Source organism: Lolium perenne, chromosome 2, assembly GCF_019359855.2.
Source record: "Lolium perenne isolate Kyuss_39 chromosome 2, Kyuss_2.0, whole genome shotgun sequence".
Taxonomy (NCBI): Eukaryota; Viridiplantae; Streptophyta; class Magnoliopsida; order Poales; family Poaceae; genus Lolium; species Lolium perenne.
In genome coordinates, this window is record NC_067245.2 from 260,989,366 (window position 1) to 260,999,242 (window position 9,877).

At 53.2% G+C, this 9,877-nt stretch overlaps 1 protein-coding gene across 2 annotated transcripts; it reads right to left on the minus strand.

The window, feature by feature from the left end:
• Positions 1-1,310: 1,310 nt before the first annotated feature.
• On the minus strand, positions 1,311-5,857 carry LOC127335775 (trihelix transcription factor DF1). Of its 2 annotated transcripts, none has more exons than XM_051362503.2 (3): positions 5,032-5,847; positions 2,098-3,730; positions 1,311-2,005 (listed from the first exon to the last, which is right to left on the minus strand). In XM_051362503.2, exons 1-3 carry the CDS (start codon positions 5,400-5,402, stop codon positions 1,751-1,753), a joined length of 2,259 nt encoding a protein of 752 aa, XP_051218463.1. In that variant the 5' UTR covers positions 5,403-5,847; the 3' UTR covers positions 1,311-1,750. The 2 variants fall into 2 exon arrangements, with proteins under 2 accessions (XP_051218463.1, XP_051218464.1); XM_051362504.2 differs by having other exon boundaries at positions 1,850-2,001; positions 5,032-5,857.
• Between the last annotated feature and the right edge of the window lie 4,020 nt (positions 5,858-9,877).

The following is a 9,877-nucleotide window of genomic DNA, read 5'->3' on the forward strand; positions in this document are numbered from 1 at the left end:
GAAGAAGCCCTCGCCAGCAGCGCCCTACAGCCACCCGGGACTCCTCCTAGATCGTGTCGCCACCGCCGCCCGTCGCCGCCCAACAGCTTGTGCAGCCGACCATGGCTACCACCATCCCCAGACCACCTTTTAGTGGATGGGCTCGGGGCCGGCGGCAGTGGCGGCGAGGAGGGATGGCGGGGCCGGCTGGGAGTGGCAGTGCGGAGGGGGGGGGGGGGGGGAGGGGGAGGTCGCCCTAGGAAGCGGCCCAAGGGTTAGCATAGTCCTCAAGATAAATTGAAGGTCCTGAGCCTCAAGTATAAATAGGAACCTAAGGCCGCGTCCGCGAGAATTTGAACTCAGGTGCTAGATCTGTATATCCACTCCCAAACCAGTTGAGCTAGGCTCACTTGCCATTGCCAAAACGACTTAGTCCTAAATATTCTTTTCCATTACTTCTTATTACTCTCTAACTTTGTAGTAGGCTCACTTCCCATTGCCAAAACGACTTAGTCCTAAATATTCTTTTCCATTACTTCTTATTACTCTCTAACTTTGTAGTGTAGTGTAACTACGTCTGTCCAATTCTAAAATCTAAGATGTTTCAGAGTTTTCAGTTTCTAGTACAACGCATCCACATTCGTATTCTAAACCTTAAGCTTTTCCTCAAATTATCATCCTCCATTGCGATTATAAAACTTGTCCAAACTACATAAATATACAGGCGCTAGTGATTAGTACCCCTCTATTCTAAAATAGGATGCCTATAATATTTAGGTAAAGTTAAACTTCTTAAAATTTGATCAATTATATAGAAAAAAGTGTCAACATTTATAATTCTAAATTAATATTTTGAAAATCATCATGAAATACATTTTCATATTATGTGCATTTAAAATTTTAAAAAACTTAACTTTAGTTGATTACTATAGGCATCCTAATTTGGAAAGGAGGAAGTAGTAGTCTTGTGCATTGGGCACAAAGATCCACGGAGAACATGGATTCTTTTCCTTTTCCTTTTCAAACTTACACGGAGAACATGGATTCAGTTTCCTGATTCAGCCAGTACTAGTAGTACATAAACTAGTCTAGTGGTACTGACATTCTGAGCTCATTACTTCTAACCACATGAAGCATACGAAAATTCAAAAGGACAAGAACACAATAGTGGGGTATATAGAATCTCTACATTGAAAATACAAAACAAAATTTTCTAAGAACAAAAGGCACATGCTCGATTAACCGATTAAGCTTACATGCTAACAACATCTACACCCAGTGGGGAAAAAAGAGAGGCGAGAAAAACCAGAGCAAAAAAACATGTTCGGACCTCTGTTTCAAGTTGCTTGAAATGTATGTAATTCTTGTATACCCGTTTACAAACCTGTATACCACCGTCACCAGAAGAGAGAAAGGAGAAAAAAGGAGGGAAAAAATGCATCAGGGACTGTTACATCGATGTACAATTCTTGATCTTGACACGACGATGACCACCTATGAGTAAGTTACGCAGGGACTTGCTTGCTCTACCGGCCGCCCCAGCCCCCCCTCTGCGTCCTCGATCGGCCGGTGAAGGGGACAGAAGAGGCCCTTATTACACAGAACGAATCAATAAATAATGGAATGGCACGAAGAGGGAATTACAGGATGAGATGGAAGAGTCGTCGTTGGTGATGGTGTGATGTGATGCTGGTGATTGACTGAAGCAGGTGATGCATGGAACTGTGATCGAGGCGGTGATGGTGATGCTTCGATTGCGCCCGCGCGCGGCCTATTGGACCATTGCAAGGAAGGAGCTCGCCGGAGTCGATGTAGGCACCACCGTCGTCGGTGTCGTTGCCGGTGGAGCTGCATTGTTGGTGCCGACCGGGTTTGGTCTCTGGAACTGTATCCTGTACATATTGCGGTCGTCCTCGCCGTCCTCCCCGTCGTCAGTGTAGTCGTCCCCCATGTCGTCGCTGTCAGTCTCGTCCGTCATGAACTCCCGGCGCGGCTGCTCGGCCAGCTCCCTCACAGTGTTTTCTGGCTTTACGGCAAGCGCATGTCCGGTTAGTTTCCACCCCTAACACATTGATCGATCTCGAGATTAATTGTTTGCAATGTAAATACGGTGGGTACCTTCTTGTCGCCGATATCAATGTCGAACGTGGCCGTCGGCGGCGTTGTCTGGCCATTGCTGGTCGGCACCTGCGGCGTCACTCCAATTCCTCCGTTGTTCCTCTTGTCGATGTCATTGATCTTCTTCCCCTCTATCTCGTGCCGGTTCAGGCTACTATGCTGCTGCTCCGTGACAGCGGCGGAGGAGACAGACACGACGGGGTTGGCGGCGCTTGCAGCGTTGCCAGCAGCAGGGAGTACGATGCCGGTGTGCTGCTTCTTGCGGTAGATAGCCTCGAGCTGGTGGAAGTAGGGGCAAGTCTTGGAGTCCTCGGGCCGCCTCTTGTTGCTCTCCTTCACCTTCTTGAAGTACTTGTTGATGTTCTCCCACTTCTCCTTGCAGCGCTTGGAGTTCCGGTTGTAGCCCAGTTTTCGCATCCCGCCGGAGATCTCCTCCCAGAGCGGACCCTTGGGCCCGTTCTCCTGGTAGCGATTGTCCATGTCCATGCGCAGCTGGATCAGCGCGTGCACCTCCGTCTTGGGCCAGCGCGACGACGACGCGCCCCCGCCGCTGTCCCCTCCTCCGCCGTGACCAGCGGCCTCGAGGTGCTGCTCTGTCGCAACGGGAACAAGCTCCAGCGATGAGCCGCCGGGAGGCGGTGTCGGCGCGCTGCGCGGCGTCCCCGCCTCTTGGTGCGTCGTTGTTTCCTTGTGCTGTGGTTGCGGCACGGGCGGCTGCGGTGTGGGCTGTTGCGGCGGCGTCTGCTGTTGGAGCGGCGCGGCTGGGATGGGCTTGGGCTGTGGCGGCGGCGTCTTCTGTTGGAGCGGCGCGGCAGGGATGGGCTTCGGCAGCTGTGCGGCCTGTGGCGGTGGCGGGAGCTGCTGCCTCGGCTGCTTCGGCGGCGGCGGTGTCTGCACCTGCATCGGCATCGGGATGACGACGGGCGGGGCCTGCACGGCCTGGGCGCCGATCCGCTGGAGGAAGGCGATGATGGAGGCGTCGCGGGAGGCCGCGGCGGCGCGGTCGTGCGCGAGCTGCTCCTGCTCGCGGTTGAGTCGTGCGACCTCCTGCCGGCGCCACGCCTCCTCCCTGGCCGTGCGCTCCGCCTCCCGCTTCTCCATGGTGTCGAGGAACCGCAGCTGCATCTCCTCCTGGCGCCGGATGACCTGCTTCATCAGCCCCTCGAAGAAAGCCATCATCTTTCTATTACTCCCGCCGCGCCTGCGCTTGCCGAGGCCGTCCGGGCTGCCGCGGGTCTCCGCCGTCATCTCGTCGTCCTCGAGCTCCTCGTCGTCGTCCGAGTCTGACTCGGACATGGACGGGAAGCTCAGGCCCTGCAGGCTGACGGGCGGCGGCGGCTTGGGATGGTGCTCCGCAGCCGGGGCCGCGGAAGATATGGGCGCCGGCTGGATCGGGCCTGGCGGCGGCGGCATTGCGCTCATGGGCGGCGGCGCGGCGAAGGCGTGCGGCTGTGGCGGCGGGTGCGCGATGGTGGGGCCGTGCAGCGCGTCGAGCTCCTGGAAGAAGCGGTAGCTCTTGCCGTCCTGGCGGCCGGTGCGGCCCTCCTTGGTGCGCTTGTAGTACTTGTGCACGTTCTCGAACTTCTCCTTGCACTTCTTGGCGTTCCGCTTGTAGCCCAACTCCGCAAGCTTCCTGCAAATAATCAAGACAAAGCAGTGAAGTGACAAGGTTAATTACTCCAGCACTTGCGTACTAAATCGAGCGAAAAAGGGTGAACAGAGCCGGTTAAATGTGGACGGCGGTGGTGTTTACAGGCAGAAGGTTCGAGAGCGGCGGCGGTGCTCCTGTTTTCTCCGGGCGAAAGAGACGGACACAGATCAGGTGACATGCACCTTTTGCATGTCACCGTGTGACATGCGGTTAAAATCCAAATTTAAATATTGCGAAATTTTTTGAAAAAAATCATGTATGTTCACAGCACATATTAAGATAACCCCTAAAAATTTCAGATCAAAATTCGAAACATACAAACAAAAAAGAGAAATCTGTCATGAATAGTTCCGAATTCAAATCTGAGTTTTTCTGTAAACTATTCACATCTGAGTTTCTCTTTTTTGTTTCTCGATGTATGTTTCGAATTTTGATCTGAAATTTTCAGAGGATATCTTAATATGTGCTGTGAACATGCTTGATTTTTTTCAAATTTTTTCGCAACATTTAAATTTGGATTCAGACCGCATGTCACACGGTGACATGCAAAAGGTGCATGTCACCTGATCTGTGTCCGAAAGAGACAAGGAAACGCAAGGAATTGCAAGGACAAGGAGGAGAGCGAGGAAGCAGTGGAAGAAGAGGAATTTAGTTAGTTAATCACAGGGAGGCCATATCGTCTTTTTAGGGATCAGAGGTAAAGGACAGTTGAAATCGATGGCAGTGGTAAAAAATGGAGTGAATTGTGGATGGAAATAAACAAAGATGAGGCCACATTGGGATGGGAGCGGAAGGCTGCCTTCCTTGTTTTCCCAAAAACTGAAAGCAGGAAACAGTGGCAGACTGATGCCTGCAGCTGCCGGCCTGACCCTGCACGCACCACCGTGGTACGACCGATCGATCGATCCATCGCCAGGAGCGCCCCAGATTCTCGCCATCATCGTCCTACTCCTCCTAGGCTCTCTCCCTCACTCCCAAAATTGCAGAAATCGAGAAGCATTTGATTATGATTAGATCGGGGCGGAAAGAGGCGAAAACCGGAAATGGAGAGAATTGGTGACGGTAGGATAGCATAATTGGGCATCATTTCATGTGGAACCGACCGACGACGAGCTAGCGCTAAATTCCACGAAACCGTTAGCCGCTTTATATGCAACAAAAATCATCAAAATCACGCGGAAGGACAAGCTGTGCAGGTGAATCGTGAATGCGTCTGGAAATTTCCTCGTATTTTTTTATGTGTTCATAATTCGGTAGTATTTCTCTCTCGGTAAGAGAATTACCTTGAGACCTCTTCCCAGAGCGGGCTCTTCAGCGTGGCGTCGCGGAAGGCGGCGTCCATCTCTGACCGGATCCTGATGAGCGCCAGCGTCTCCTCCCTCGGCCAGCGGTTGCCGCCGCCACCCGACCCCAGCACGCCGCCTGAGTCGCCGCCGGCCATATCGTCGTCGGGGAAGCTGCCGGAGCCGCCCAATTCGTCGTAGCCTTGCTGCGTTGGCGGCGCCTGCTGCTGCTGGCTCGGTGTCGGCGGGGGGCGGCTGCTGAGCGGCATGGGGCCCGGAGCAGGCGGCGGCGTAGAGAACAGGGCCATGTCCGTGGGCGGCGGCGGCGGTGGCGCCCCGTACTGAGGCCCGCCACCCTGGTGCTGCTGCATGGATGCCGCGGGCGGCACGACCAGCTGGAGGCGCGCGCCGGCTACTCTCCTCCACCGGAGCAGGCAAGAAGTGTATTTCCAAGCTGAGTTGCTTGTAGGAGTGTAGAATTGTGACGGGAGAAGTAGTAGTAGTAGTAGTGCTGAATTGTAGGCAATTAACTCTGGATTGTAGCTACCTCATGGCTTCCCCTCTCCTCTCTCTCACACGCACACCGAGTGAGTGTGGTGTGGGAGTAGAATTGGAGGGAGCGGATGAAATAGGAAAAGAGAGCCTGATACAAGTAGGGAAGGGAAGGTCCGGAGAGGGAGAAGGACGCCGCTGGCTGGCTGGCTTGGGAGGGAGGGAGAGAGGTGGTGAAAAAGAAAGGGAAGAATGGGGGGAGCGTGGACAACTGGAAAGGGTGGAAAGAGAAAAGAGGAGGGGTGCCCCTACAAAAGGGAGAGGCAGCGCTGCTGGTGCTGGTGCTGGTGCCTGTACCATCCATCTCATCTCATCTCATCTGTCTATCTCCCAACAAGAAATCAACGAAATACCGCCGTTTGCAAAATGATTTTCCAGCCTGGGATCGGAGGCGTATTCTTATATATGCGTGTACGTATACGCAGGCGACCGACGACGTGTGTTTGTTACGAGCGGCCGAGGGCGGTGGCGTGTTGTTATATAGGTCCCGCGCGCAGCAGGGTGGCCGCGCGCCGGTGAAGAGATAGCAGTAGATAGATATGGGAATTGATGAGGCTCGGGCATGGGGCCAAAACAGGGAGGGTGCGGCAGTGAAACAGAAAGCTTGGGCGGGTTCACCGTACACGTGTTCGTCGCGCGCGCCGACGTGGCGCGGCCCCGCGGGGACAACTCCGCAGCGGCTGACGGAGCCCTCGATCGGCCGCATGCAGAGCAGAGCTCGCCCCTGGCCACCATGCCACGTCACGGCGAATGCGGTGGAGATAGATAGGGTGACTGGATATGTATATCTATCTGCATATATATCTCCTCACTTTCTATCTTGGAGCTACAAAGTATAAACCGTGTGAAAAAAGAAAGAGGTTTGCATGCATGCCGCGCGCGGGGCGCCGGCGCCGGCCGCGTGGGCGCGCGCATGGCCATCTCCACGCACGCATTGATGCTGCTGCGTGTGCTGCATGCATGGCATGTCGTGTCCCCGTCCCGGATGGGAAGGCCGGCGCCGCTTGTATCGACCTGCCGCGGGCGCATCGTCCCCCATCGATCAATATGCCCACACTACAGGAAAATCAGGCGCTGCCGTGCAGCATATCATTGCCGTGAGGCACCGCACGGCAAAGAATTCTTTGCCGTGCGCCGCAAGAGGCACGCACGGCAAAGAATATGTGCACGGCAAAGTTAAAGGGCGGCGCACGGCAAAGATAAAGAGCACGGCAACCTCACCCATGCCGCACGGCAACGTTCCCTCGCACGGCAAAGTTCCTCAAACGCGCACGGCAAAGAAAACATGACGGCAAAGCCAACAGAGGCCGCACGGCAAAGAAACTGTGCTCGGCAAAGGACTGGGACATTGCCGTGGGCCTCCCTTTGCCGTGCGGCCAGATAAAATGCACGGCAAAGACGCCTTTGCCGTGCACTCCTTCTTTGCCGTGCGCCATACTTCATTTTATTTGTTTTTCTTTCTATTTTATTTCATCTAATACTTATATTTATTTTTTTATTAGTTTTACTTTTTGATGACTATTTATTAGTGTTACTTAAGACAATGTGCAATACAAAATTAATCTCCATGCTCATCCCCCACAAATATGAGGGTTCCGGTGCTCCGGCGGCCGTCCCCCTCCTTCCCCCCAAAACAGCGGGACGGCGGGTCTACCCCCGTTGATTTCTCCGCGCGAGGGTGCACAATGTACTTTTTCATTCTCTTAGGTTTGTTAGGGTAGGTTTTAGGTCCAGTTGCAAGTTTTGGTTGCATTTCGGTGCTCAGGGGTCATTCCCCCTAAAGCAGTGTCTGTGGGCCGGATGGTCTACCCCTAGATTTCTCCGCGCGAGGTTCCACCAATATACCTTTTCATAGGTTTAGGTTTGTTTAGTCCATGGACATATGGAAAACCATGTGTGGCACCCTTTGGCACAGTCTAGCCCCGATATACCCGCGGCGGGACACTTCACCGTACACGTCCGGGAATGCGGTAAGTGTTATCGCCGAAGGTGAGGGATGTCGGACTCGGGGATCCATGCCATGCACCATTTGGTGAATTACACCTAGCATCACACTTTGACACATATCATAGGTCCACATGCAAGGTTTGGTGGGGTTCGGTGCTCCGGCGGTCGTTATCCTCCTCCCCCCAAAACAGCGAACGCGTGCCCAGGGTCTACCCCTAGATTTCTCCGCGCGAGGGTGCACCAATGTACCTTTTCATTATTTTAGGTTTGTTTTGTACATATACACATGGAGAACCAAAGATTGGGACCCTTTGGCACATATACCAGCAGCTAGAGCCATTATCACACGATCGACGGTGTGCATGATCTACTGGTTAGGGTTAGGGTGTAGGGTTAGGGCTAGGGTTTAGGGGCTAGGGCTAGGGTTTAGGTTAAAGGGTAAGTATTTATGGTTAGGTTTAGGTTTAGGGTTTAGGGTTAGGGTTAGGGTTTATGATGCATGCTTCTGCAGCTCCGGCGTCGTGGTTTAGGGATTTAGAGGGGTTTAGGGCTCGAAGCCTCCCCAGTTTAGGGTTTAGGGTTTAGGGGATAGGGGAGCTACTGATGCACCATTAGACCTTGCACAACACATTGACACATATCATAGGTCCACAAGCAAGGTTTGGTGGGGTTTCGGTGCTCCGGCGGTCGTTATCCCCCTCCTCCAGCAACACAGCGGAACGTGTGGCCCGGCGTGCCTACCCCCCTAGATTTCTCCGCGCGAGGTTCCACCAATATACCTTTTCATAGGTTTAGGTTTGTTTAGTCCATGGACATATGGAAAACCATGTGTGGCACCCTTTGGCACAGTCTAGCCCCCGATATACCCGCGGCGGGACACTTCACCGTACACGTCCGGGAATCGTTAAGTGTTATCGCCGAAGGTGAGGGATGTCAGACCGGGGATCCATGCCATGCACCATTTGGTGAATTACACCTAGCATCACACTTTGACACATATCATAGGTCCACATGCAAGGTTTGGTGGGGTTCCGGTGCTCCGGCGGTCGTTATCCCCTCCTCCCCCAAAACAATGAACGCGTGCCCGCGGGTCTACCCCCTAGATTTCTCCGCGAGGGTGCACCAATGTAACTTTTCATTATTTTAGGTTTGTTTAGTACATATACACATGGAGAACCAAAGATTGGGACCCTTTGGCACATATACCAGCCTAGAGCCATTATCACACGATCGACGGTGTGTGATCTACTTGGTTAGGGTTAGGGTGTAGGGTTAGGGCTAGGGTTTAGGGGCTAGGGCTAGGGTTTAGGTTAAAGGGTAAGTATTTATGGTTAGGTTTAGGTTTAGGGTTTAGGGTTAGGGTTAGGGTTTATGATGCATGCTTCACGACTCAGGCGTCGTGGTTTAGGGATTTAGAGGGGTTTAGGGCTCGAAGCCTCCCCAGTTTAGGGTTTAGGGTTTAGGGGAGCTACTTTTGCACCATTAGACCTTGCACCACACTTTGACACATATCATAGGTCCACATGCAAGGTTTGGTGGGGTTACGGTGCTCGGCGGTCGTTATCCCCCTCCTCCCCCAAAACAATGAACGTGTGCCCGGCGGGTCTACCCCCTAGATTTCTCCGCGCGAGGTTCCCCCAATATACCTTTTCCTCGGGTTAGGTTTGTTTAGTCCATGGACATATGGAACACCAGGTGTGGCACCCTGTGGCACAGTCTCGCCCCCGTTATACCCGCTTCGGGACACTTCACCGTACACGTCCGGGAATCATAAGTGTTATCGCCCGAAGGTGAGGGATGTCAGACCGGGGATCCATGCCATGCACCATTTGGTGAATTACACCTTGCATCACACTTTGACACATATCATAGGTCCACATGCAAGGTTTGGTGGGGTTCCGGTGCTCCGGCGGTCGTTATCCCCTCCTCCCCAAAACAATGGAACGCGTGCCCGGCGGGTCTACCCCTAGATTTCTCCGCGCAGGGTGCACCAATGTAACTTTTCATTATTTTAGGTTTGTTTAGTACATATACACATGGAGAACCAAAGATTGGGACCCTTTGGCACATATACCAGCAGCTAGAGCCATTATCACACGATCGACGGTGTGCCTGATCTACTGGTTAGGGTTAGGTGTAGGGTTAGGGCTAGGGTTTAGGGGCTAGGGCTAGGGTTTAGGTTAAAGGGTAAGTATTTATGGTTAGGTTTAGGTTTAGGGTTTAGGGTTAGGGTTAGGGTTTATGATGCATGCTTCTGCAGCTCCGGCGTCGTGGTTTAGGGATTTAGAGGGGTTTAGGGCTCGAAGCCTCCCCAGTTTAGGGTTTAGGGTTTAGGGGAGCTACTTTT

Excerpts from the sequence above, each read along its gene's own strand:
- LOC127335775 (XM_051362503.2), bottom strand. The coding sequence starts at position 5,402 with ATGCAGCAGCACCAGGGTGGCGGGCCTCAGTACGGGGCGCCACCGCCG. Across the intron at positions 3,731-5,031 it reads CTCTGGGAAGAGGTCTCAAG|GAAGCTTGCGGAGTTGGGCT; the intron begins GTAATTCTCTTA and ends GATTATTTGCAG. Across the intron at positions 2,006-2,097 it reads TTGATATCGGCGACAAGAAG|CCAGAAAACACTGTGAGGGA; the intron begins GTACCCACCGTA and ends CTTGCCGTAAAG.